This window comes from Callorhinus ursinus, unplaced genomic scaffold, assembly GCF_003265705.2.
Source record: "Callorhinus ursinus isolate GAN/ISIS: 27379988/994484 unplaced genomic scaffold, GSC_fseal_2.0 scaffold51, whole genome shotgun sequence".
Taxonomy (NCBI): domain Eukaryota; kingdom Metazoa; phylum Chordata; class Mammalia; order Carnivora; family Otariidae; genus Callorhinus; species Callorhinus ursinus.
Genome location: NW_027397113.1, coordinates 981738 through 1005813, shown reverse-complemented (window position 1 = coordinate 1005813; position 24076 = coordinate 981738). Strand labels below are relative to the sequence as shown.

At 64.8% G+C, this 24076-nt stretch overlaps 1 protein-coding gene and 1 long non-coding RNA gene across 2 annotated transcripts; one reads left to right on the top strand and one right to left on the bottom strand.

Moving 5' to 3' along the window:
* Positions 1-365: 365 nt before the first annotated feature.
* On the bottom strand, positions 366-18610 carry SLC67A1 (solute carrier family 67 member 1). The gene is made up of 10 exons (XM_025878624.2): positions 18407-18610; positions 15728-15825; positions 14613-14773; positions 14189-14321; positions 7397-7515; positions 6333-6440; positions 5574-5674; positions 2836-2937; positions 2521-2641; positions 366-598 (listed from the first exon to the last, which is right to left on the bottom strand). The coding sequence occupies exons 1-10, from the start codon at positions 18500-18502 to the stop codon at positions 411-413; spliced, it is 1227 nt and encodes a 408-aa protein (XP_025734409.2). The 5' UTR covers positions 18503-18610; the 3' UTR covers positions 366-410.
* On the top strand, positions 18232-20496 carry LOC141370938 (uncharacterized). The gene is made up of 3 exons (XR_012375438.1): positions 18232-18437; positions 19846-19928; positions 20365-20496. It is a non-coding gene; the product is annotated as an uncharacterized lncRNA (long non-coding RNA).
* Positions 20497-24076: the final 3580 nt, after the last annotated feature.

Sequence of the window (24076 nt, the reverse complement as noted above, 5' to 3'; positions counted from 1 at the left end):
CATCTTCGAAAACAAGCAGTTTCCGTTCACGTGGGGTGACTGACAAGGGCGAATGGGCAGTGTGCTTAGCCCTGAGGCCAAGCAGTGGCGGACTGGGGGTGGGCAGAAAGCTCCCGTCTCTGGGGCTTTGAGCGGCGCTGTCTGGGTGCGGGTGGTGGCGGGGGAGGGGCGGAGGCTGCTGACTGGCCCCCTGCAGTGCACTCCAGGGGGCAGGGCCCCCCGCACCAGGACAGCTCGGGTGACTGCTCTCTCTGGAGCCCTGGGGCCCCGCGGCTGGCCCCCTCCTCCAGGAAGCTCTCCAGCCTCTCCATCCCTCCGTCGCTCACCCCCAGGTCCCCTGTTCAACCCACGGGACTTTGCAGAAATCAGGCTGGAGGAATTTATTGTTGGTCTGTGCCCTGGGACCGTGGTCACCAGACTTTGTCCGGCTTCTGGGCCAGAGGCTGTCTCCAGAGCGCCAAGAGGACAAGGACGTTGGTGGCAAACTGCACGTGGCCAAAGACAGGGACCCCGAAGCTGCGGTACAGGAGGCCGCCCACCGTGGGCCCCAGGGTGCGAGTCAAGGGCTGCACGGAGGCGCAGAGGCCCAGCATGGTGCCTGAGGGGTGGGGGCGGGGGGGGCAAGTCAGGCTCGGCCAGGTCCCTCGGCACCACTGCCCTGGCCACCCACTCCCCAGACACAGCCCAGGCCTCCCCTGCCCCCTACCCCACCCCGTCCCGCTTCTGCTCCCCTGGCTCCCTCCACCCAGACGTGTGGGTCTGCTCCTTTTGGGTCACCCAGCCGGGCAGGGGCCGCACTGGCACTTCTCAGATGCGGGGCCGAGCCTGCGCCCTGCCCCAGAAAGTTCCCGAGCAGCACAGGAGGGGCCCGGGACTGGAGCCACAGGTCACGGGCCAGGCCCTGCCCTCCTGAGCCTACCGGGGAGATGGCATCCCAGCAGGGCCGGGAACCGGGGAGGGTGGGCGTGGGGCTGGGGTGCCAGGCGGGCTGACACCCCCAGGATCACTCCCACAGCCCCCACTGCCCTCATATGGACGGGAGAGTGTCCCCTACAGGGCTGGGGAGGGGCCACCCACCTGCCTCTCTGCACCCACTTCCCAGGCTCACCTCGCTGCCTGCGCCCCCGGCTACCTGACGCCCCTGTCACCACGCCCCTCCCAGCAGCTGTGCCCTGTGTGGGCGCGCGTGCGTGTGGGTATTGTCAACAAGACATGTGCCCAGAGGGTCCCGGGCTCCTGGGGCTCAGAGCCCCGGTTCCCTCCCATCTCCCCGCTGGGCCAGCTGGGACGGCCTGGGGAGGCCCTGCCTGGGCTCAGGACCTGGCGTGGGGGAAATTTAAGAGCGGCTTCTCCCATCGCCCACACGCCCTGCAGACACCGGGGAGCAATTACCGCCCCCTCTGTGGTCTCGGGTTCCCAGGCTGGTGCTGGGAACCAGCTCCTGGCTCCTTCTGAGCTGAGGGGTGGTGCCTGGGGCTCAGGCTCCGTGTGGCCCCAGTGGCTTGGGTGTGCTCCGCCCTCCTCCCTGCAGGGCACTGCCCCCATCTCTCCGCGCTGCTTCGTTCCCCTGCCTCCTCCTGGCCTCTCCTGGGTTCCAGCCCACCACTCCAGGATGCCCTCCAGGCCCGGCCCACCACCCATCAGCCACCTGGTTCCCATCCGGGCCTCCAGACCTCACTCTGTCCCTTCCAGACAGAGGGGTGGATGGAGTGAGGGTCGGCCAGGCTCCCTGAGCTTTCTAGCCTGCAGGGTTCTTCACCCTCAGGCAGCCACAGGAGCCCTTGAACTCGGCCTGTCCCATGCCGGGACCATGCCTGCCAGGAGCCAGGGGAATGGGCAGCAGCCTGGGAACTGTCAGGCCCTGGGACGTGAGTCCAGATGGGAGACTCAGGCCTCAAGAAAGAGAGCTAGGTGCAGAGTGAGGGCTGGGGGTCCCTGTCTGGGGACACCTGTGTCCCACCAGATGGGGGGAGGGCTGGGGGCTTCGTGCCTTCATTCACTCACTCAGGAAGCACCTGCACACACCCTGCACTAGGTGCCGGGGAGGGAACAGAAGACGGGCTCCTGCCCACTCCCAGGCTCGCAGGCAAGCCCCTTCCTGTGCTTACCACGCTCGGCCCCGCTGGGCTGTCTTCCTAACTGGCCTCTGCAGGAGACTTTCAGTCCCCACACATCCCTCCACACCTCGGCCCAGCTGGGATGCCTGGAATGCCGTCTTTCCATCCTCCTTCTTAGTGAAATCCTGCCCATGCTTCAGAGCCAAGCCAGACACCGCCTCCGGGAAGGCCCGACCCAGCCAGGTGGCGAATTCTGACCCGAGACATCTTGCAGCCCCCAACCCCTGCCCCTCTCACTCAGACCCAGGCCGCCCACCCCACTCAACACTCAGTGGGTCGGGGCAGACCCAGCCTGAAATCGGGGGGCTGCTCCATCTGAAACTGCCCAGAAAGCTCTCCAGAGAGGAGGCCTGGGGCTCCCCAGGGCTCGCCCCTCCCTGGCTCCTGGAGATGCGGCTCTCACCCGTGTCTGAGGCCGAGACAGCCTTGGTCAGCATGCTGTCGGTGACCACGTTGAGGGCACACAGGCTGAAGACCAGGCCCGGCATCAGGAGGCAGAAGTGGAAGACACTGGACATCGGGGCCTGGCAGGGCAGGGAGGCATGGCGACCGGGGGCCGCATGGGACCAGGGTGGAAGGGCCTGTCCCCAAAGTCCTATGGAGGGTGGCCCTGGGTGGGGGTGAGGGGCTCAAATGCATGCTGGGCATGTGCAGAGGGTCGGGGGATGGGCACGGGCCCCTGGCCGGAGCGGGGGACAGCCCAGAGGGAAATGCTCACCATGGCCAGTCCCACCATGATGAAGCCCAGCACGCTGGTCTGGAGCAGGGCCCTCTCCGAGAAGTGGCTGCTCAGCCAGCCGATGACCAGGCCCTGAATGACCTGGGGAGACAGAAGGAGGGGGCGGTGGTGGGAGGGGTCTGGACCGGGGGCGCCCCCGCCTCTGGGGACCTCCCTCGGGGTCCCCTCCCGACCCCACCAGGTCAGAGTAGAAGAGTGGGTCCCGAAGTCTGCGGGTCAGCAGCAAGGGCCCTGGGGGCATGAGCTGGCCTGGGCCCCTCCGCAGGCACCCCTCCGCTCACGCAGCCCCTCAGCGCGCCGGCGGGCCCCTCCGAAACCAACCTAACCTAACTGCTTCAAACCAGAACCATAGATGTCCTTTAAAAAGTCCTACTCTCAGACTTGCTTTTTCTTACATTTCTTTGTTTGCTTGTTTTTGTGAAGGAAGGTCTACTGGGCAAGCCCCTCAGTGCGGCACAGCTGGGGGCCTCTCAACAGCACGGGAGAGTGAACCTGGCCTCCGCGTTCATACAGACACCCCGACCCAAGCCCTGGCGTGGTGCTGTTGTGCCTCAGTTTCCCTACTCACTTAAGAAAATCTAAACTCCCGTGGCTCGCAGGTTACTGCAGGGAACCAGAAGTTAACAAACAGGTCTGTCGGCTCACACCTGCCCCAGGGGTAACGCGGGCCACCTGAAGCCCCCGTGTTCTGTGCGCCTCTCCCCAACACCGCCCAGAGCTGGGGGGCCTCGTACACAACGTCCAGCCTCTGCACGGACCCCCTGAGCAGCCCCCACCCCAGTCTGAGTAAATCCAGGTCCTTCCTGCCCTGCCGACCACCCCTCCCCGCGGCACACTTCCTCGGAGCCGAGCTCTCTGCCTCAGCCTGCTCAGCAGCCGGTGAGCTGCTGCAGTGCTCCCCGCCCCGGGCTGACTGCCCCGTCTAAACTCGCACCTCGGCCCTTCTGAGGACCCTACTCTCCTGCGGGGTGCTAGTCACCCTGACACATCAGATGTGTAGGTGGTCGGGGGCTTATCTCCATCCCCCGCCCCGCCCCGACCCCGTATGATGGGAGCCGCCCATCACCGTGGTGGCGTGGCGCCGGGGGTGTAGGCGAAGGCGCAGCGGGGGCTCTAGCGGGAGGGTCTGCAAGGGACAGAGGGCTGCAAGTCCCCCGGGGCGGCGACGCCCTCCCCTCATGTTAGGACCATCTGGGCTGCCGCTCCCCACCGGCCCCCAACCCCAGTGCCCCCCCAACACCCAGGGAGAGGGGAGGGGGGCTGCCGTGGTCTCCCTGGGGTCGGGCTGCAGCCGCCGCACTTCGGGGTGGGGCAGGAAATGGTCTGTGGAGGGAGGCAGCAGGTGGGAGCCCAGCTGTGGGGGGCCAGGCGAAGGCATGGCTCAGCCTACAGGGGGGCTGCTGCTCAGACCCTCTGTGAGCAGCCCTACTGCCCCAGGGCTCTGGGGGCAGGGAGGCACCTGACACAGGGGGCTTCGGGCCTCTCTCTGGAGACACAAAACCCCACCTCTGCCCGCAGAGCTTCCAGACTCATCCGGAGCCCCAGCTGCCCCCCGGGGGTCGGCCACCATCCTTGCAGGTGCTAGAGCCCCAGGCTCGTCTCAGGCGGGGTCACCACCGGGCTCCTCATCTGTCCCCGAGGGTCTCGGGGGGTCTGCTTCCCCAGCGGCAGCCACTTAGAACGGGGCTCCAGGGGCCCCCGACTCTGGTGCTGTCCCTGCTATTATTTTGTGTCTGTCGCTTGCTTCCCCGCCAGGCCGGCCCTCCCTGCCTGCCCGGGCGGAGCAGCCCCCGGAGCTGCTATTTTAGCCCCAGGGTCCCGATCAGTCCTGGGCCCAGGGGCGTGGGGAGCAGATGGCCTGGAGGTGCCGGGAATGTCACGCGCTTCCGGAGAGGTCCAGGGCTACCTTCCCCCCTGCCCCAGACGGTCCCAGAATAGCCCCTCCCGCACTCTGGCTGTTGGGCAGCCGTCCAGGGTGGCGGCAACACGTCGCCACCTGTTCCCACTGCCCCAGGGCCTGGTGCAGATGTCCAGGAGGAGCCGGGGCCTGGGAGCTGGTGCACCGGACACCTGTCCCACCTGGACACGCGTCTCGGGCACCAACTCTGACGCGCAGTTCCCAGGCTCGAGGCATCTCACAAGGGCAGAGAGTCACTGTCACTCGGGTGGGGCTTCCCAAGGTGGCCAGCCTGTTTGAGTGCTTGGCCACATCATCACCCCCACAAGTCACGGTGCTCTGCCCCACTGGATGGACAAGGAGACGGAGACTCTGAGAGCTTGGGGAACGTGCCTGCACGTGGGCAGGCGGCCTTGCCACGCGCCTCACCACTGGGCGCTCCTCCTGCCCTGTCCCGTCTGCCGTGGGGCGCCCAGATGCACACTGGCTGGACCACGGACCCTCGACATGCTTCCAGACAGGAGGCCAAGGGCTCACCAGCCTCCACAGGGTGCTAGCCTACTTCCTCCCCTCTCAGACAAGGCCCCCCCAGGCCGATGGGTGTGCGCACAGGACTCAGGCCCATCGGTGGGAGCCTCGAGCAGGGAGAGGCGGACAGGCCTGCCTGTGAGGGGGAGCGTGTACCCCATGAGGCAGGAGGGCAGCCGGAAGCTAACTGTCAGCGCTGTGGAGAAACTGAGGCAGGCAGGCAGCGAGGTCCATTGCATCCAAAGACCCCAACGCACCCAAGACATGCCTTGAGCACTGGGCAGCCACTCACCATCTGGAGAACCCCGAAGAAGGACATGAGGTAGCCAGCCTGGGCAGCGTCCAGCTGGAAGAAGTCCATGGAAATGATGGAGAACATGACCATGAAGAGTCCTGGGAGAGGGGAGGAGGGGCTGCCTGGTCACCCCAAGTCCCTGGCCGTAGGGCCCACCTCCGCTGTCAGCCGGGCTGGGAGCCCTGGTCCTGCCACAGGGACCGACGGCTTTCCTGGGGAGGTGGGGGGCCCCAGGGCTGACAATGTGGGAGGATGTGACCCCGGACCCACTGGTGGTCCCCGGAGGCCCCTTCGACTGAAGTCAGCCACTCGGGCCCCATCCCCGTGAGCCCAAGGAGCCGATCTGGATCTGGAACAGCTGGTGGGGGCCTGGCCAGGCAGCCCCCTGCGTCTGCCTTCACCCCCATGGACCCGACCCCAGAACCTTCGCTTTTGCAAGGGTGAGAACTTTCTGGGGGCGAGAGATGAACCCTTTCGCGCCAGCACGACACCTCCTTAATTTGGTCTCTGTGCTGTCCCCCAGTTAGAGGACCCCAGAGCGGGGCTCGGAAACCCCAGGGCAGGGCGCCGACGACGGTGTGGGAGGTGGGGGCCCTGCTTCGCTGTTCCTCCCCCTCCTCACCTGTGCAGCCGCTCGGCGTGAACCAGGGGCCATCTCCTTCTCTGGGGCCCACGTGACAGGCGATGGTGCGGGGAGGGCGTGGAGCACGGGGCACGGGGCGGAGGAAGGGGTCCGCCCCAGGCTCTGAGACTCACCAGAGGGGAAGCCGGACACCACCTTGACGAGGAACACGGGCAGGATGCCGGGCCTCAGCAGCAGGCGGCTGATGGCCTTCAGGTCGAACACGCTGGCCTGGGCTCTGCCTGGGGGACCCGGAGAGGCCGCTCAGACCACCGGGTGGCCCGCTCCCCAGCTCCCCGGCCTGGTGCCCTCCCCCTCTGTCCGGCTCTCCCGGGCTCCGCCTGTATGTGGCCCTTCCTCTGTCCCTCGCAGGCACGTCGTCCCTCCTGACCTCTCAGTCACTGGGCACAGAGGCATGGGCTCCTCTGCTGGCCCCTCTGTGGAGCCCTGACCTTCCCTTGTGGGCCCGGGAGGCCCCACACGCCCTCATTGGCACCGCTCTGCCCCCCACCTGGCGCTCCCCCAGAACCGACTCCTGCGCACCAGGGTGCCTGCCACTTTGGGACTCAGGATCCTGGCTCTAACCCCACCCCGTGGTCCCTCCCGTCCTCCCCGGGCCTCCCCCTAACATCTGCCCTGCCTCCAGCCTCAGCCTCTCTGAGCCCCCCATGCTTTCCTCCCCGCCCCCCAGACTGCACCCTGCTCAGCTCCGATGGTGTTGGCAGCCCGGAGACGCCCGGCACTCCAGAGCAGCTCACAGGGGGAAAGAGGGCGCGAGTGGTCCCTAAATTCTACCCCCTGCCCTGCATGCCTGTTGTTTGGAGCACACCCGCCTCAGCAGGTAGGAAGCCCCTGTGGACTCTTTGGTATGTCCTGGTCTTGGCCGACTCTCCCTGAAGGGAGGTCCGGGGTACTGGCTGGTGTGGCGGAGGGCTCATGCCTTATACTGGCCCAGCACCCAGGCATGGTGTACCTGGTGGGCCTCACCTGGAGGGGTGTATCTGGAGGGGAATGTCTGGAGGTGGGTACCTGGTGGGGCATACCTGGTGGGACTCACCTGGCGGGGTGTACCTGGTGGGGCTCACCCTGGAGGGGTGTCCCTGGAGGGGAATGTCTGGAGGGGGGTACCTGGTTGGGCATACTTGGTGGGGCTCACCTGGTGGGGCTCACCTGGAGGGGTGTACCTGGCAGGGCTTACCTGGAGGGGCAGCCTGGGCATGGGTGCCAACCCTTTTAGTGCTGATGGGGATGCAGGTGAAGCTGAGGACGGCTGCCACGAGGTTGGCTACAAGAGCCACGGAGGCTGGACATCGAAGCCTGGGGGTGAGAGTAATGGTCACACAGGACTTTGGTCCCTAGGTGTGGGATCTCCCCCATGGGCCCCTTTAGCCACACTTAGGTCTCGACTGCTGAGAACAGCTCAAACCCCACCAGCCACGTCCCCACAGCCTATGCCCTGGGGGACATTAGGTGATGGGATGAAGGAGCGGATGAAGCTGTCAACATGCCTGATGCTCACGCTGCAGCCGCAGCCTCTGGCATCCACGGCACGTGGGTCCCGGGTCTCTGAGGAGGGGCAGTGGTGGGAGCCACGAGCTGAGCCCTGGCGGGCCGGGGCGGAGTCTTCCAGGAGATGGTCGGCTTCCAGACTGCCGAGGGGTGGGAAGGCCCCCAGAGGACGGGCCTGGTGCATGTGTTGCGTGCGTGCGGGGGTGTGCGTGTGTGTGCACGCACCCGCTGCTCCCAGCCAGGGCAGGGGCGTCCCACATCTGGGGACTCAGGACTCAGCTCCAGGCCGGGTCTTCCCCCTGGAGGAGCCCCCTGCGCAGCCCTGGCAGAAGTGGGCCAGCCATGGGTCCTTCCCATTTGACAGAGGTGCAAACTGAGCTTCCCAGAAGCAGGGCCCTGTCCCCAGATCAGTCCTCATCCCTCTGGTGGGACTGGAGGGACCTCCTGGGGGGGGGACGGCTCGATGGTGCCTTTGGGTGCCACGTGTCTGGCCCTTTGGGCTGATGGGGAACTACGTGCCAGGCGGCCTGGGGCCGGAGCACCAGGAGGCCGAGGGGCAGGGGTGCAGGGGGCTTGGGTTTGCCTCCGGGCTCCACCACGGGATCCCCACTCAGCTTTGTGAGGCCTCTGTCCCTTCCTGCTCGGTAGGCCTCAGGAGCCCCCAGCCACGGCGTCCCCTCTTCCTGCAGGGTGGGCACGCTGGGCTTGGGAGGGGGCTTTGGACGCCACCAGGGACCCAGACTCAGGCGGGCCCCTCAGCTTTGGCATCTGAGAATGTCCCTCCCCACCGTGAATCACTGCACGGAAACTCAGCCCCTGACCCCCTGGAAGGGCCAGGCGGCCAGGCAGGCCCGTGGCACCTGAGCCCCTGGCACCTGACAACACGGGCCCTTCTGACCATTGCCATTTCTTCCGGAGGCCAACCTGGCGCCCTGCTAGGGATGGAGGGGGGACACAGGAAGGAATGGAAACTTCGTACTGAGCCAGGACCCCTCTGACCTTCCAGGCTGGCACGGGCCTGCAAAGCCCTTCCCCTCAGCCACAGAGGAAACTCCTATACATCCTGCAAGAGCCTTTCTCCGAGAGCCCCTGGCACTCCACCCCCGTGGGCACTGCATCCTCTGAGAGGGGCCTGCTCCGTCCAATGGCCAGTACCTGGCCTTGAGGACAAGTGGGCCTGGGGGGCACCCTGCGCACCCAGGGAACATCAGACCATGGGACAGACATGTGAGCTGTTTGCAGGCACCACGTCCTGACCCCAACCTCACCAGAGCCCCCAGATCTGCCCTGTTCGGGGCCTCCGGGCATAGACGCAAGGTGCCCTTGGCCCTCCACGGGGTGCCAAGAACAGACTTCCCCTGCCCCTCCCCCGCACAGCTCACGTATGTGCACACACACACGCACACGAGGGGCGCACACAGAGCTCCTACAGGAGACACAGAGAGGCCTTGTTCCACATGTGGTCGGGGGGCCAGTGGGGTCAGCGCCCCCATATCTCTGGCCAGGTCCTGCCCAGGCTCACACGGGTGGTCGCTGTAGAGCTGACGGTTGCTGGCCCTCCCCTCCCCTCCCCCACTGGCCCATCTCTGGCCGCCCCCGCCAACCTCCACTGCCCGGGATGGTGGATATTCGGGCTTCCTGGCCACCAGGCTTCCAAACAAACGGGCATTTCCACGGACCCACAGGTCAGAGGCTCAGAGGCCTGCGCTCAGGCCCCTGTGGAGGACCGAGGCCGGCCCAGGCCGGAGCCCCCTCCTCGGGCTGGCAGGGACTGATCTGTGACGCGGGCAGGGACACCCGGCCAGAGAGAAGGGCCCTTTCTTCAGGACTCGCGCGTCACTGCTTGGGGCCTGGCGGGCAGGGACAGAACCTGCTTTCTTCACCAGATGCCCCGGAAATTCGCGGGAGCAGAGGCGGCCACTTGGATGGCTATTTCGGGAGGCTGGTGACAAGCGAGGGCCGGGTGGTGGCAAGGAGCCAGGCCCCTTCTTGTGGCATCTCACCCACCCCTTGTGTGAAGGCCGGTAAACCAAAGGGAGCATGGGGACCCCGGGGGACCTGGGGTGGGTGGGTGGGGCCACAGCTTCCCAGGGGACACGGGGGGGGTGTCCTTCCACCCTCACACCCCCTCCAACTCCCCCAGGACAAATGCCAGAGGGGCGAGCAGAAGGCAAGGGAATGGCGGGCCAGCTCAGCCCCCCCGCCCCCCGCCCCTGCACGGAGGGCCGTCTCCTCTGGCTCGGTGCCCCCACCGGGCGCTGCTCTGTCCTCCAGGACACAGCTCGGCGCCTCTCCCCAGGGACCTTCGGGTCAGTGCGCCCCTGAGCACGGGGCAGAGTCAGCTCAGAGTCAGCTCCCCCGCCGCCCAGGGCCTCCCACCTCCTTTGTGCAGGATCCCGCGGGATGGCCGCGCCCCGTTGTTGTTGGCTCATTGGAGCCGAGTACGAATTGGGTGCCGACCACGGCGGCAGGCAGGCAGCGTTCAGCGGCTCTTTGTCCACCCACCCCTTTTGTTTTCGGTTGGGTGGACGGACAGGAGGCCGGAGGGATGGAGGCCACGGAGGGGCTCTGGGCAAGACTCCGGGCACCCGAGTCTCTTTGTTCTTTTGCCCTTCTCTGCAGCAACCTTGCTGGGTGACCTCCCCTCCTCAGATGCAAATGAGGGCCGGACTCCCTGGGGGCCAGCCTCCCCGACACCTTGTCCCCAACCCCAACGGCTGCACGGGTTCCCAGGGGGCTGCTCGTGGCTGGTCACCGGCGCTGGTCGATCGGTCCGGGCCGCAGATGGCCGGCCTTGCCTCCTCGGCTCGAGGGCCCGCCGTTTGCCAACACGACGTTGTCAGGAGGGCAGTGGGCTGGGCCATCTGCCCACCCTGCACTTTTGTCCCCTCTACCGACCCGGCCCGACCACAAGGTGACAGTACTCATGAAGCCAACCAGGGCTGCCCTCGCCCTGCTCTGAGGCCCCCCTGGCCCTGGGGGGCTCAGGGCCTCCTGGGTGGCACACCCCTCTCCCATCCAACCTGGAGGACAGGCTGCGGTCAGCTGGGACCCAGCTTCACGTGACACCTGGCTGCAAAAGTCACCAGAGTCACTAGATGTCGGCCTGGGGCTTGGGGTGCAGAAGTCACCCTGCCCTGCTGAATCCTATGATACCGTAGCTATAACAATGTCTGAAAACAGAAGTCCTGTGGGGCCGCTCCAGATTCAGCCTCCCTCTGCCTTCCAGGTGCCAGAAAAAAGGCCGAGAAGCCTCATCTAGCCTGACTCTTTCCAGCCTTCCGCATTCCCTGAGCACCTGATCCCTCCATTTCCAACCACACAGGCCTCCAAGCATGCCCCGAGCTCCTCCTGCCCCAGGGCCTTTGCACAGGCTTCCTCTCTGCCCGGAACACTGTCCATCGCAGCCCACCTTCAACAGCTGACTTCTCCCTCGCCTCTCAGGTCTAAGCTGGGCTTACTCTCAGCCAGCTGGGCCCTGTCTGGGCACTTCCCTGTGCCCGGGACACCCAGGGTCCTTCTGCTGGGTCCCATGGCGGGGAGAGCCTCGGTGAGCCATCATGAGCACCAAGTGGAGCAGGCCGCCTGGCTGACCCACGAGTCACTCCTGTCTCCGTCATTCAGGGCAGCCTGAGTGTTTACTCATTAACTTCCAGAGGAAGTAAGGGTGTCACCGTGTCACTGGGGTGGAAACCCTCTGCCGACAGGATAAGGCCTTCCCATTCCCCGGCCAGACCGGAGGCTGAGATAAAATCCCAAGTCCTCAGCGAGATAAGGGGTGTCGCAAATTCCCTCTGAGTCACCGAGGGCGCACCGGGCAAAGCTCGCACCGCCAGAGCAGAGCCACTCACCGGCCAGCCAGTGCCCAGGAGGGCTGCCGGTGACACCGACGCAGCCTCAGTCGGCCTGTCGTCCAGGCTCTGTAGCTGGAGGCTGCCGCCGCCCAGTGCAAATCCTCCCCAGCCTCCGTGAACTGCTACCCTCGTGGGCATCTGCCCAAATCCCGGGCCCTTGTGGGGGACAGAGCCCCCGCTGTACCCGACACTGTGAGTACAACAGCGCGTCCGCACTCAGCGAATAGGGGGCCTGCCCGCACTAACTCCAACAGTCAGGCCTGGAAAGGGTCCCCCCTTTCCAGGAATCCCTGGACCCTCTCCCCTGGGATCTGACTCAGGGCCGTGAGTCACAGAGTGCCCCCCACCCCCAAGTGACTCAGAGCCTGGGCCCTGAGTGGGGAGCCAGGCCTCCCAGCTGGAGCTCTGGGCTGAGCCCAAACCAGTTAAACCAGTGCCCTTCCCACACCCTGAGGCTGCCAAGGCCACTTCCTCTCTCCGCCCCCTGCTCCCCGGAGGTGGGGGGCATGGCTGAGGCCTTTCAGGGGAGAGGTCACAGGAGGTGGGGTGGGCAGGAAGGTGGAGGCCAGGGAGCCCTCACAATGTGCCCTGGTTTCCATCGAGGAAAGGGAAGGAAGGTGCGAGGTGGCCCTTAACCCAGGAGGACCAGGAGACAGGGCATTGGCCCTTGCCTTGGGGCACTGGGGTCCTGGAGCCCACTTCCTCTGGGCCTGGGACAGGGAACCTGGAGCTCCATGGGGGAGACTCACTCTCCCGGGGACCTCAGTTTTCCCACCCATCAAAGGAAATATAGGGGCTACCGAGCACCTTCTATCTTGGGATGAAAGAAGGCAGGGAAGCGAACGGATTGTTCTGGAAGGTAAGGGCAGGGGTGCAGGCAATCTTGGGGGCTGCTCGGGGAAGAGGGCAGTGAGTGGTGTCTTCTGGGCCAGCAGCTGGGATGGAGGGAAAGGAAAGTGATGGCAAAGAGGGGCCATGAGTGGGGCTGGAGGGGGAAGGTTCTGAACAGCCTGCACACCTCAGAGCCCTGCGGCTGGGCCCGGTCCGCAGGGGAGAGCACCTGTCCAGGTGACCGTCGGTGCCCCTCGGCCCGCGGTAGCGGGTGGCTGGGCTGTTGAGAGTCCAGGTGGGTGGGGCAGCGTGGGGGGCTCCTCCCTGCCCCGCCTCTCCCTTTCCTGTCCCCTCTTCTCACCCCGGCCCCCACTTACATGCTCCCAACCCTCTGTCCGTCCTTCCTGGGGAGACTGAGGCCCTCTATCTCTTGCCCCCACGACCCCAGCGGCTCATGTGCAGACAGAACCTGCGGTCACTGCCACCCTGTCAGCACAGCGGGGCCCTCCCTGCCGTGACCCACGTGCCCCGTGACTTCTGGAATGTTCTCCTGGATCTCCTTCCCTTCATGTCCTCACTGTGCCTCCTCCTTGACCCCCACTTCTAACATGAAGTGCCAGGTTGGGGCTCAGGGCTTGGGGCTTCACCTGAACCAGGTCCCAGGGCTTAAAAACCACCCAGGGGAGGACACGCCCCCTCTCCATCCATAGCCGCCTTGACCGCTTACTGGGCACCAGGGTCAGCCCAATGGAGACCCAAGTCCCACTGGCCCCAAGGATTGCTCAGATCTCAGCAAGCTTCATGGCTCGCCCAGGGCCAGCTCCAGAGTCCGGACACGGCCCTGGGCTCGCACCCGCATCCCACCCATTGGCAAAACCCAGGCCAACCCTGCCCTCTGCCTTCTACCCCCACTGCCACCCCTGGCCCTGGGCAGCTCCCCAGGCCTGCACAGGGTGGTTGGGTCACCGGCTGGCACACGGCCTCCACCCACAGCTGGGCACCCACCTTCCAGACCGAAAGCAAAGACTTGGGTCTGAATGAAGGCCAGGGCCAAGGTCCGCTCCTATGAAAGAAGCTGATTTTGAGTGGGGGTTGGGGCCCTGGGAGACGGGAGAGGAGGAACAGGGTGGGGCGCTGGTCGCCCAGCAGCGGAAACAAGGTGCCCCTCCCTAGCCTGGCGGGGCCTCTCCAGGGTTAGGTGTCTCTGGGTCCAAGGTTAATGTTCTTTTCCCAGGCCGCACGCTGGGGCCGCTGGTACAGACGGCTCTGTGAAGTTATTAAACCTCCAGAAGCCGGGTCCGGCTGCCCCCAGCGTCCCCAGCCCAGGGCCACATGGTGCTCATGGGTCATGCTGCACCCCGCCTCCAGGGCCTGCCCTCGGGTTTCTCTAGGTCCAGCCTGATTTCCATGGGACCCCTGACGGCCGCGCGTGCCCCTAGCTGGGACCTCCTGGGGCCAAGGGGCCGGGGGCGGCCCTGCTCCCGCGCTTGTCCTGGAGCGCACCCTGCGGGGCTGCAGTGCGTGGAGAAGGCGCCGGGGGGCTGCTGCGGGGTGGGGTGGGGGGCTTGCAGTCGTGAGCCTGCCCCGGCCCCGCCCACGGCCGGCCCCGCCCACCCACTAGCCCCGCCCACCGCGTGGGGTCCGACGGATCTTCCTTCACCTGACCCAAGCTGCTCAACGTGCAGATGGAGAAACCGAGGCCCGGCTTCAGGCTTCCTGACCAGCACCCCCACCCTGCCTCCCGGCCCGCGCCACAGCCCCCCGCCCCGGGCCGGGTTCCCGCCTCTGCCACTCACCCGCACGCGGCGCTCAGGGTCCCGCCGAGCAGCGAGCCGGAGATCATGCCAACCCCGAAGCACAGGCCCAGCCGGCCCAGGGCCGCCTGCCGCTCCTCGGGCGCAGACAGGTCGGTGATGACCATCTGAGCGGCTGGGGGCGGAGCGGGGGGCTGAGTGGGACGGCCCCCTCGCAGAGCACCTCGCGGCCCAGGCCACGCCCCCACCCATCCCTCCCCCACTTGCTCCCCAGGCCACGTTCCCGTGTCACACACCCCCCCACCCCAGTCCTGCTCTCGGGCCCAAACTGGCACCCACAGGGTGACCTCCGTCCCACCCTCTGGCTCTGGCCACCCCCACCTCCCTCAGGTGGCGCCCTGGGCCCAGGCTCCCCCAACGTGCCCCCCCCACCTCGTCCTCCCGCAGGGGCCCTACCTGGCCCTACCTGGCAGCGCGTGCATGAGTGCCGCAGGCAAGGGCGAGACATAGAGCAAGGCCACGCCGGGCAGGGCCGGGCTGCAGGCGGCCGCCAGGATCAGGTAGAAGGCGGAGGACGCCAGGAAGCTGAGCGTGAACGCGGCCCGCGCCCCGCGCTGGTCGGCGAACCTGGGGGGCCCCAAAGTGTGAGCCTGGCGGATAGCAGGCAGGGTCCTCTCTCCTCTGCCCCTGACGCCCACCCTGTGGGGCTGCCGGGTTGCTAGGCCACAGGGCTCCCCTCATGGCCGAGGAGGTAGGCCTGGGTGCCGCATGGTCTGGCCGAGGGCCCCTCTGGGGGGCCCAGCTTCCCCATGCTTCCACTGGGGCAACTTGCAGGGACCTGGGGGAGTCTGACCATGCCGGACATCCCCACTCCCTTCGAGAATACCTTGTGGGGGTCCCAATGGAGCACGGGTCTGTGAGTAGTACAGTAAGTGTCTCCCAGGGGCACCTGGGGTGCTCAGTCCCTTAAGCGGCTCAGGCCATGATCTCAGGATCCCCGGGATCTATCCCTGGGTCAGGCTCCCCACTCAGCAGGGAGCCTGCCTCTCCCTCTGCCCCTCCCCCTGCTTGCCTGTGCTCTCTCTTTAAACAAATAAATAAATAAAATCTTTTTTTTTAAAGATTTTTTATTTATTTATTTGAGAGAGAGAGAATGAGAGATAGCACGAGAGGGAAGAGGGTCAGGGGAGCAGCAGACTCCCCGCCGAGCAGGGAGCCCGATGCGGGACTCGATCCCGGGACTCAAGGATCATGACCTGAGCCGAAGGCGGTCGCTTAACCAACTGAGCCACCCAGGCGCCCTAAATAAATAAAATCTTAAAAAAAAAAAAGAAGTGTCTCCCAGGCTCCAGCCCTTTCTCCACCCACCCCCAAGCAGCCCCAGGAAACCCCCCGCAGAGCCCCTGCTGTCTGACTTTCCTGTCTCTGGAGCCCCTTTCCTGCACAGTTACCCTAAAGATCCTGCCACCTTGATCTGGCCTCCTCAGGGTTTGAGGGAGGATGTCTGCTGCCCTGTCCCTGAGCCCAGCGCCCCTGCCTAAGCCCAATGCCCGTCCCCCAAACGTCCCTGCACCCTGGTACCTGCCAAACACCGGCCCGCCCAGCAGCTGAAGCACGCCGAAGGCCGTCTGCAGGTAGCCGAAGGCCACAGAATCCAGGCCCAGCCGCCGGGTCAGGTACTGCAAACAGGAGGGGCCCACGGGAAGGGTCAGGGAGTCCGGGGTGTGCAGTGGGTCGGGAGTGGGAGAGGTAGCCCTGAAGTGGGGGGACGGGAAACCCTCTGACCACACTGTGGTGTGCCCGGGAGGGCCCCTCAGGCCTGGAACTCAGCTACTTATAGCAAGGAGCCCACTGGGGCCTCTGGGACCAGCTTCACTGGGCCCAGTGGTCAGGGAAGGCGGCTGCTGGCCCTCCCTCCCCTCTGCAGGGCACACCTCACCCATTTGAAGCTGCCTGGTGGACTGTAGCATCTTCCAGGCCAGCAAAAGATGGTCCCCAAATGCCCTGATGATGTCCAGAAGGTGGCCCATTTCCCAGCAGGACCTAGGCCTGCTCTTGGGGGCTCCCAGCCTCTGCTGGTGCCACTCTGGGGGAGGTAAAGGCCATGACCAGTGTCTCTCCAGAGAATGGGAGGGGTCCTGGGGACCCCAGATTAGCCCGCTCTAACCATCTGACTTCAATATCCCCCACCCTGGCCTCTGAGTTCCTGGCCCCTCCCTCCAGTGATTCCCCCCTGTAATGGGTTGAATTGGGTCCCCCCACAAAATCCTAATGCTCAGTATTTGGAATGTGACCTTATTTGGAGATAGAGTCTTTACAGAGGGAACCAAGTTCAAGCTGGAAGAGGCAGGAAGGACCATCCTCTGCGGGCTTCAGAGGGAGGCCTGAGAGCCCGGGAATCAGATTTGTGGCCTCCAGTCTTTGAGAGGCAAACTTCTGTGGCTCTAAGCCACCGGTGTTTGGTGCTTTGTCATGGCAACCCCAGGAAACAAATACGCCTCATCCCCGACCCCACACCCTGTACCCTCCTTAAGCTCAGTCAAGGGCATCCCTCCCACCTGCCTTCCTTGCCTGCACACCCCCTTCCCCAGTGCAGCTGAAATCCCAGGGCACCGGGCAATCTCCCCTCCTCCTGGCAGGGGTGGGGCAGGGGGCTGGAGGGGGGCTGCGCCCCACTGGAGAAGCCTGAAGCCCTGCTGTCTGGTCTCTCCTGCTGGTGCACTTGACTGACTGGACAATTGCACATTCCTGTAATGAGTCCACGCTCTTCCCCCGCCCACTGTAGCCCACCTTCTCCTCGAACTCAAACCTGCCTCCTCCTCCCCTCCCACCCCAAAGACCTCTGCTCCATGGCTGATGCTTCCACCCTTGCAAGGGTTCAGGTGCAAATCCTCAGAGTCATCCCTGACCACCCCTCTTGCACAATCACATCCAATTCCTCGGCAACTCTTGGGCTCAACCCTTACCACAGAACTCAAAGCCAGCAGCTTCCTGCCTTCCCCATGGCCAGCACCCTCCTGGAGTCCTCGCAGACTTTCTGGGGCCTTACCTCCTCCTCTCTAGCTACACTGTTCTCACTACTGCCCCAGGGCCTTTGCACCAGCCAGGCTTGCTCTTTGTTTCCTTTAAGCTTGCCTTCTGGGGGAGGCTTTCCTGCCCCGTCGGTGGGCACTCCCAGCCCCTGCAGCGCGCCTTCTCTCACACGTGGCACGGTCTAAGGATTGTGTGGTCCGTGCCTGCTGTATTCCAAGTTCTGAGAACAGGATGCACGTAGTAGGTGCTCGGTGAGCATTTGCAGAATGTTCCACACTTGCTCTGTCTTCAGCTGTTCATTCATCACCCCCTGCACCAACCCTTCCGGAGGGACGTTGTGGCCCATTTCACGATGGGACAGTGAGGCGCCTGCCCAGCCCCAGGCTGCTAAGGAAGGGAGTCAGTGCCCCCTCGCACCCAGATCCCTGGGCACGGGCTGCTCATGACAATCCCCTGGGGGACGTTAAAAAGTGGCCGGCAGCTGTGCCAGGCCCCACCCAGATGAGACGGGGAAGGCCCTCTGGGACTTCCACAGCCAGGCCAGCTCCACGGGGGTCTGCTGAAGGAACCAGCAGGAGGGCAAAGGCGGGCTCTGCGGACAGCAGGTGGGCGGGCACCGAGCGCTGACCATGCCGCTTAGCCAACGGCCTATCACCGGGCAGAGTTCCAGCCCGGGGGAGGCAGCAGGGAGGAGATGGGGCCAGCTCCGCCCTCACGGGGAGACAGAAATAATTTAATATCATGGAACAGGATGTGGGGCGTGGGCAATCTGCAGGAGGACTGACCCAGCGGGACCTGGATGGAGGGGAAGAGGTTCTAGGGTCTGGGCAGCTGTTGGGAGGGAGGGCTCCCTGTGGAAGAGGCCCAAGCAGAGGCCTGGGCACAGGGAGGACAGGAGCCGAGCAGGTGTTGGGGCGGTGGATCAATAGGGCAACGGTCCTGGTGGGGTGGAAGGGACAGAGCCAGGCCAGCCAAGGGGAGGGGCACTGCCACCAGAAGGGCTGCGTGGCAATGGGGGTGGCTCCCTACGGCCCCTCCCCGGGGCCACCATGCATCAGAGCACAGAAAGTGCTGATGGAGCGACCCAGAAGGCACAGTCCCCGGGTTCCCCAACGAGGGGCCTGGGCAGCCCCGGGCCCCCACCCCCGGCCCCTGCCATTGCATGATGGAAGAAGAGAGGGACAGTGGGGCATGCGGGTGGCTGGCCGCCCGGGGGAGGGTACTCACCGGCATGATGGAGAACCGCATGAAGAGGCAGGTGAGCTCCAGGGCAACCAGCAGGTGGGTGAGTAGGATGACCCGGGGACGGCCCAGTGCGCCCATCTTGCCAGAGTGCTGACCCTGGCCCCCGGGGGCTCCGGCTCCCCACAGCCCGGGCAGGTGTGGCGGGAGAGCCTGGACGGATCCGAGCAGGAGGTCAGCACAGCGCGCAGGGGGCAAAAGTCGTGTTGTGCTGGGCGAGGGTGCTGAGTCACGGGGCAGGAAGCGGGCAGCGCCTGGCCTGGCCTGTCATCGAAGAGAGGGCCTGTGGGAGAGGCCAGAGCTGCAGGACCCCCAACTGGGCTTCCAGCCACCTGCTATGTGACCTTAGGCCACTCTCGCCCTCGGAGAACGTGGCAGGTGGCCCTCCCCCTCCACCAGCGACAGCTCTGGGTCTGTGGGCGCACAGCTCCTGGGGAACTTGACACAGAAACCGTGCCTGCTAGTGTGGGCCAGGCTCCGTTCCCCCTGTGCCTTACACAGGAAGGCACCAGCACCCCATTTTAAGAGGGAAGCCCCTTTTTAGAGGCCCAGATGGTTGCTGGCTGCAGTTCAGGTAGGTGTCTCCGGCATGTGTGGGGCTTATGTATTTTGGGTCCTGGTTATTGGAAGGGGGTTCCTTAGGCCCATAGCATCCCCCCCGCCCCTATGGAGCAGCTTCTGGAGGAAAGCTTAACCCCCCTCGCCCAGTCCTCCAGCCAGAGCCCAAGGGGGCTTTGGAGTGGCCTGAGGGTGGGGTGGGGGCCACGGCTCAGCCTTCCAGGCCCCCCAGGGCGGGGCAGCTCTGCCTCACCTCCTGCTGCAGGGTCTTGTCTGTTCTCCAGCCTGCAACCAGCAGAAACTAGATTTCGTGGCTCCGTGGATGCCTCCACGCCTCCAAAAGAACACCCCATGGTACACTTGAGCCCCAGGGTGGCCTTCAGAGCCTGGGGTCCAGGGCTGGGGGTGGGGGCGGGTGACAGCAGGAGGAAACCCCAGCCACTGCCTCTGGCACCCTCCTCATCCCGGTTCGGGGAGGGCTGGGGGAGGCGGGTAGAGGCCGAGAGCCTCGGGTCAGGGGCACCTGGCTGGCTGCTCAGAGGCTCCATGCTGCAAGGGGTACGGTCAGGGGACGCCCTCTCCAGAGTGAGCTCTGGCACCTGCCTTGCCCTAGGGGTGAGCCCTCCTAGGGTGAGCTCCGGCCTGGAGCTTCTGTTGCTGGGCCTGGGCGCCCATACTCTCTGGGTGGCCTGAGACTCAGCCTTCCTGGGGTGACCTGGGACACCGGCTTTCTTGGGGTGACCTGGGACGCTGGCGCAACATGTCCTGAGAGGCTAAGCTAGGTCTGCACAGAGACCCAGAGGAGGGGTGGGGGACAGGAGCATTTCTGGAAACAGCTCCGGGGTCTCTCCCACCTCTCCCTACAGACCAGTGGATGCCAACTCCTCACTTCACCTGGCTGCCACTCCACCCCCCTTGGCCGGGGCCACCAGAGACCCATGGAACGCAGGTACACCTGGCTTCAAGCGGTCCCTCGGTGGGACTTTGGGGGCTGGGGAACTGGAGTGCTCACAGCCACCCGGATCCCCTGCTGGCATCCTCGGGAGCACAATTCCCCCAATAAGGAACCAGACGCTGGTCCAGGACACTGCGGCTCCACCTCCAGAGCCAGGCCACAGGCCCAAATGTCAAAGTCAAAGTCCCCTCAGCCGGTGTTAACTCAGGGTACCAGGGGCCCGGCCAGGTGGAGCCCTCCCGTGTTGCCCAGGGACGGCCGGGAGGGTGGACCAAAGTCCGCGTGGTAGGGGCAGAGCCAGGGGAGCCTGAGGCCTGCTGCTGGGGCCTCTCAGGGCAGGGGCTAGCAGGCCCCCACACCGCACCCCTCCTGTGTTTGAGGAAGTCTCCGTCCGAACAGTGCAAATGGGGGACATGTGTTTGTACCGCAGGATGGTGTCCCCCGTTCTCTGCCAACCTCAGGAGTTGCATGGAGATCCCGGAACAGGGGCAGGTGGACCAGCAGGGGTCTCCTGGAAGAACCGCACGGAAAGGCTGACCTGCAGAAGAGGGGGGACACGGTGTCTGAGATTTGGGACCCCTGGGCGGAGGATTGGAGTACAGGTGGTTCTGGGCTCCGTGGGGGGCGGAGTGGGCGATGGTTCTGTCCCCAGGAGGCTCCACACCCCCAGGGCCTGTGGGCTCCAGCCTGGCCACTTGCCATAAACCTGGCCAGGAGGTGGGGACATCATCTGGCCCCTTCTGGTTTCTCTGGGCAGGAGTTGGGGGAAAAGAGGCAGGAGAGGGAGCGGGGAGAGGGTCTCTGGTCTGCCCCAGGGCAGGTGGGGGAGGCGGAGGGCACGTGGGGTGGGCAGGAAGGAGCTGGTTACTCACCTCTCCCTTCTCCTGCGTCCAGCAGGGCCTTTGGAGGGCTTGGAACTGGTTGGAGCAGAAGTAATTGGCTCTAGCCTGAGTATTTGTCATGAACAGGCTCTGTGTGGGCGGGGAGCTTCCTGGTCCTGAGAGTGTGGGAAATCTGCCCTACGGGCCACACGACGAGCGGAACCCGGAACGCTAGAGTCCCCGACCTGCTCTCCCTTCCCCAGAGTAGCCACCCCCACTCACTTAGCCACTCAACACATGCTCCGCACTCCCCCGGGGCCCACAGCTAGCCCCCGGGGCGATCCCAGCCCCCAGCTGCCTCTCCCAGAGACAGGCCGACAATTCTGCAGGGGCGAGGCTGATCCAGGTCCACAGGAGGAATCAGGGGCAGGGTTAGGAGGTGACACCTCCCAGGAGTCTTAAGGATAAGCGAAGATTGGCCAGGTGGAGGAAGGTATTTGGAAGAATACCTTCAAATGGGGGTGGGGGAGGCCAGATCTCAGAGGGTCTCACCGGCCACACTGAGGCCCGGGGGAGCCCCAGAGGGCTGGGAGGGGGAGGCCCAGGGGGAGATGTGCCCTGGGTAGGGACCCTCTGGCTCAGTGTGCTGGAGGGTGAGACCCATGTGAGTCTCCCAGAGCTGGCAGGACCCCGGGGCCTGCCCGGGCATCTGAACCGGGGATGGGCTGCGGAACAGGCGGCCTCACTGACGCCGACCGGCTTTTGTTGAGCGCCACTGCGTGCTGGGCTCTGTGCCAGGTGCTGGGGATACTCAGCCCACAGATGCGACTGCCCTGGTGTGGCTTGCATTGTAGCGAGCCTGAGCGTGCACGTGTGTTCATGCGTGTGTGCACGCTGGTGCCTGTACGTGTGTGTATGCGTGTAGGTGCATATACAGGCATGCAGCTATGTGCAATTATGTGCATATACGTGTGTGCAGGCGTGTGCATATATGTGTTTGTATGTGCATAGACGTGTGTGCAGGTGTGTGCGAGTACGTGCATAGACGTGTGTGCAAGTGTGCACATACGTGTGCGCAGGTGTGTGCAAGTACGTGCACATACGTGTGCGGAGGTGTGTGCAAGTACGTGCATATACATGTGTGCAGGTGTGTGCATATGCGTGTGCAAGTATGTGCATATACGTGTGTATGCATGTGCATGTGTGGGTGTGTGCATGTATGTGTGAGGGGACAGATAATACCCAGTATGTGGGATAGGTAAATTATACGGTGATTGTGAGCGTGTGGGTTGTGCTCTGCGTGCAATGGAACCCCTGCAGAGTTCTGGGCTTTCCTTATGTTCTTCTGGAAGGAGCCTCTGGGTGATGGGACCGAGGGGCCCGGGCCTGCACAGGGAGGCTTCTGCAGTCCCGGTAGGGTGAGGTGGCAGCGGAGGTGGGGGGTGGGATTCCGCACACCCTGGGAGGGAAGAGTTGGACAGTGTGTCCTGATGGCCAGGGCATGGCCGGGAGAGGACCTGCAGTATGGGCTGCCCTCAGCGGGGAGGTGGGAGCTTCTGGAGGGAGAACATGCTGGAGCTCAGTGCTCAGGTGGGTGGAGACGTGGGTCAGCACACAGGTGTAGGAGGGTGTGGTTTGGGGCTGTGGTCTGAGCTGGAGGTTTGAAGTAGGGCACTATCCTCAGCGAGATGAGCCCCTTTGTGGGTTGACGAGGGGTCGACAGTGCTTGTTACTTTTATTATTCCCCGAGGCCCACCTCAAATGTTACCTCTTCAGGGATGCCCACAGGGTTTTGGCCAGGCCCCGGGCAGGACCAGGCCCCAGACAGGGTGGGATCTCTGCACGCTGAGGTGCAGTTTCAGGCCTCGGCCAGCAGGGGCGCCCGAACGCCTGCCGCCGCAGCTGTGCTCCGGCATCCGGCGGCCCCTCCCAGCGTGGGGGGGGGAGGTCGGACTTCCGCTCCCGCTCGGTACCTGGTCCGCAAGGGGCACCCCAGCCCGCTGCGGGCGTCCGAGGCCCGGCCTCAGCTCGCCAGCTCCTTCCCAGAGGCCGTCTGGTTTAGGGTCTTTAGAGGGCAGAGTCCCTTAGGAGGTGTGACATGAGAGGCTGGGAGGGCAGGTGCCAAGGAATCTTCCAGAGCTGGAGTCTGTGAATAGGCTCCTGGGGTTGGGGTCTGGGCGGGGTCTGGAGCTTGTCCAAGGCTGGTTCTCTGGAGCTGAGTGTCAGGTCAATTCTGACTCACTCTGTGGGTGGGTTTGTGGGATTGAAGTCTTTAGGTTACAGTATGGCCCCATCCCCCAGGGGAGGCTCTGCTGGCTAGCGGGGGCTTCTCCACCGGCCTCTAGTGATCCAAGGACCCCAGAGTCAGGCGGAAGGAGGGCAGAGGCCTGGGGTCCTGGGACAGACGAGCACTCGCCTTGCACGCACCGAGCTCTGCTCTGCTCCTGGCTGCATGCTGGGACACAGGGTCCCTCTTGGTGAGTGTGGGTCACTCACTCCAGGGGCTCAAGCCAGCTAGTGGCCATGACCAAGAAGGATGAAGGCCTCGTTGGGAAAGCGTGCGAGCAGGCTGCTGTAGGCGTCCCTGGCGGGAGGCCTGCAGACTGGAGACCGGGAACCCTTCAGTGCAGTGCCGTCTGGGATGGTCATGTCCCTTCCCTCCCACCATGGTCTGGGCGACCAGAGCAGAGGAGGAACAGGGGACCCCGTCTTGGGAAACTCAGACTTGGCATGAGGCGCCAGTTGCCCCTGCTGGCTTGGGACTGAGGCATTTCTGGGACATGGGGCTTTCCAGGTAAAAATGGGGACAGTTCCAGACAAACTGGGATGGCTGTCACTCTCCCTTTATGTGTCCCTGGAGGCCAGACAGACTCATGCTGGACCTTGACCTGGAGGAAGGGAGGGAAGATGCTGGGGGGGGGGGCAGCAGCGTGGGGATGGGAACCACAAGGTCATGGGAGCCCCCCCTCCAACCCCCTCGAGGGACACCTCGCCCTGACTTCCGTACTCGGGAAGGAACAACAGCTTCAAAGGAGGGGTGTCCATCCAGGGATGCCGGAGGGGAAGTGGCCAGCAGCTGGTGGTCTGGCCTGGCAAGGGCCTCGGAGGTGGAGTGGGAGGGCGGATGGGCTGCCAGGACTCAGGAAGAGACGGGTCTTTGAACTTCCCAGGAGAGCAGAGCTCAGGAAGAGCAGCCCCACACCTGTTCCCCAGGCTGCGGTGGGGAAACCAAGGCAGGAGAAGTGACAATACGTTTTGGTCTCCCAACAGGCACATGCCTGCGGGGCCTGGAGGTTTGCAAATGCCTCTTAGGTACCCGAA

Bases quoted from the DNA above. Each gene is read 5' to 3' on its own strand.
- SLC67A1 (XM_025878624.2), bottom strand. From the start codon at position 18,502: ATGGGCGCACTGGGCCGTCCCCGGGTCATCCTACTCACCCACCTGCTG. The intron at 15,826-18,406 runs GTGAGTACCCTC...TCCTGTTTGCAG, and splicing joins TGCGGTTCTCCATCATGCCG to TACCTGACCCGGCGGCTGGG. The intron at 2,642-2,835 runs GTGAGCATTTCC...CTGCCCTGCCAG, and splicing joins TCATGGTGGGACTGGCCATG to GCCCCGATGTCCAGTGTCTT.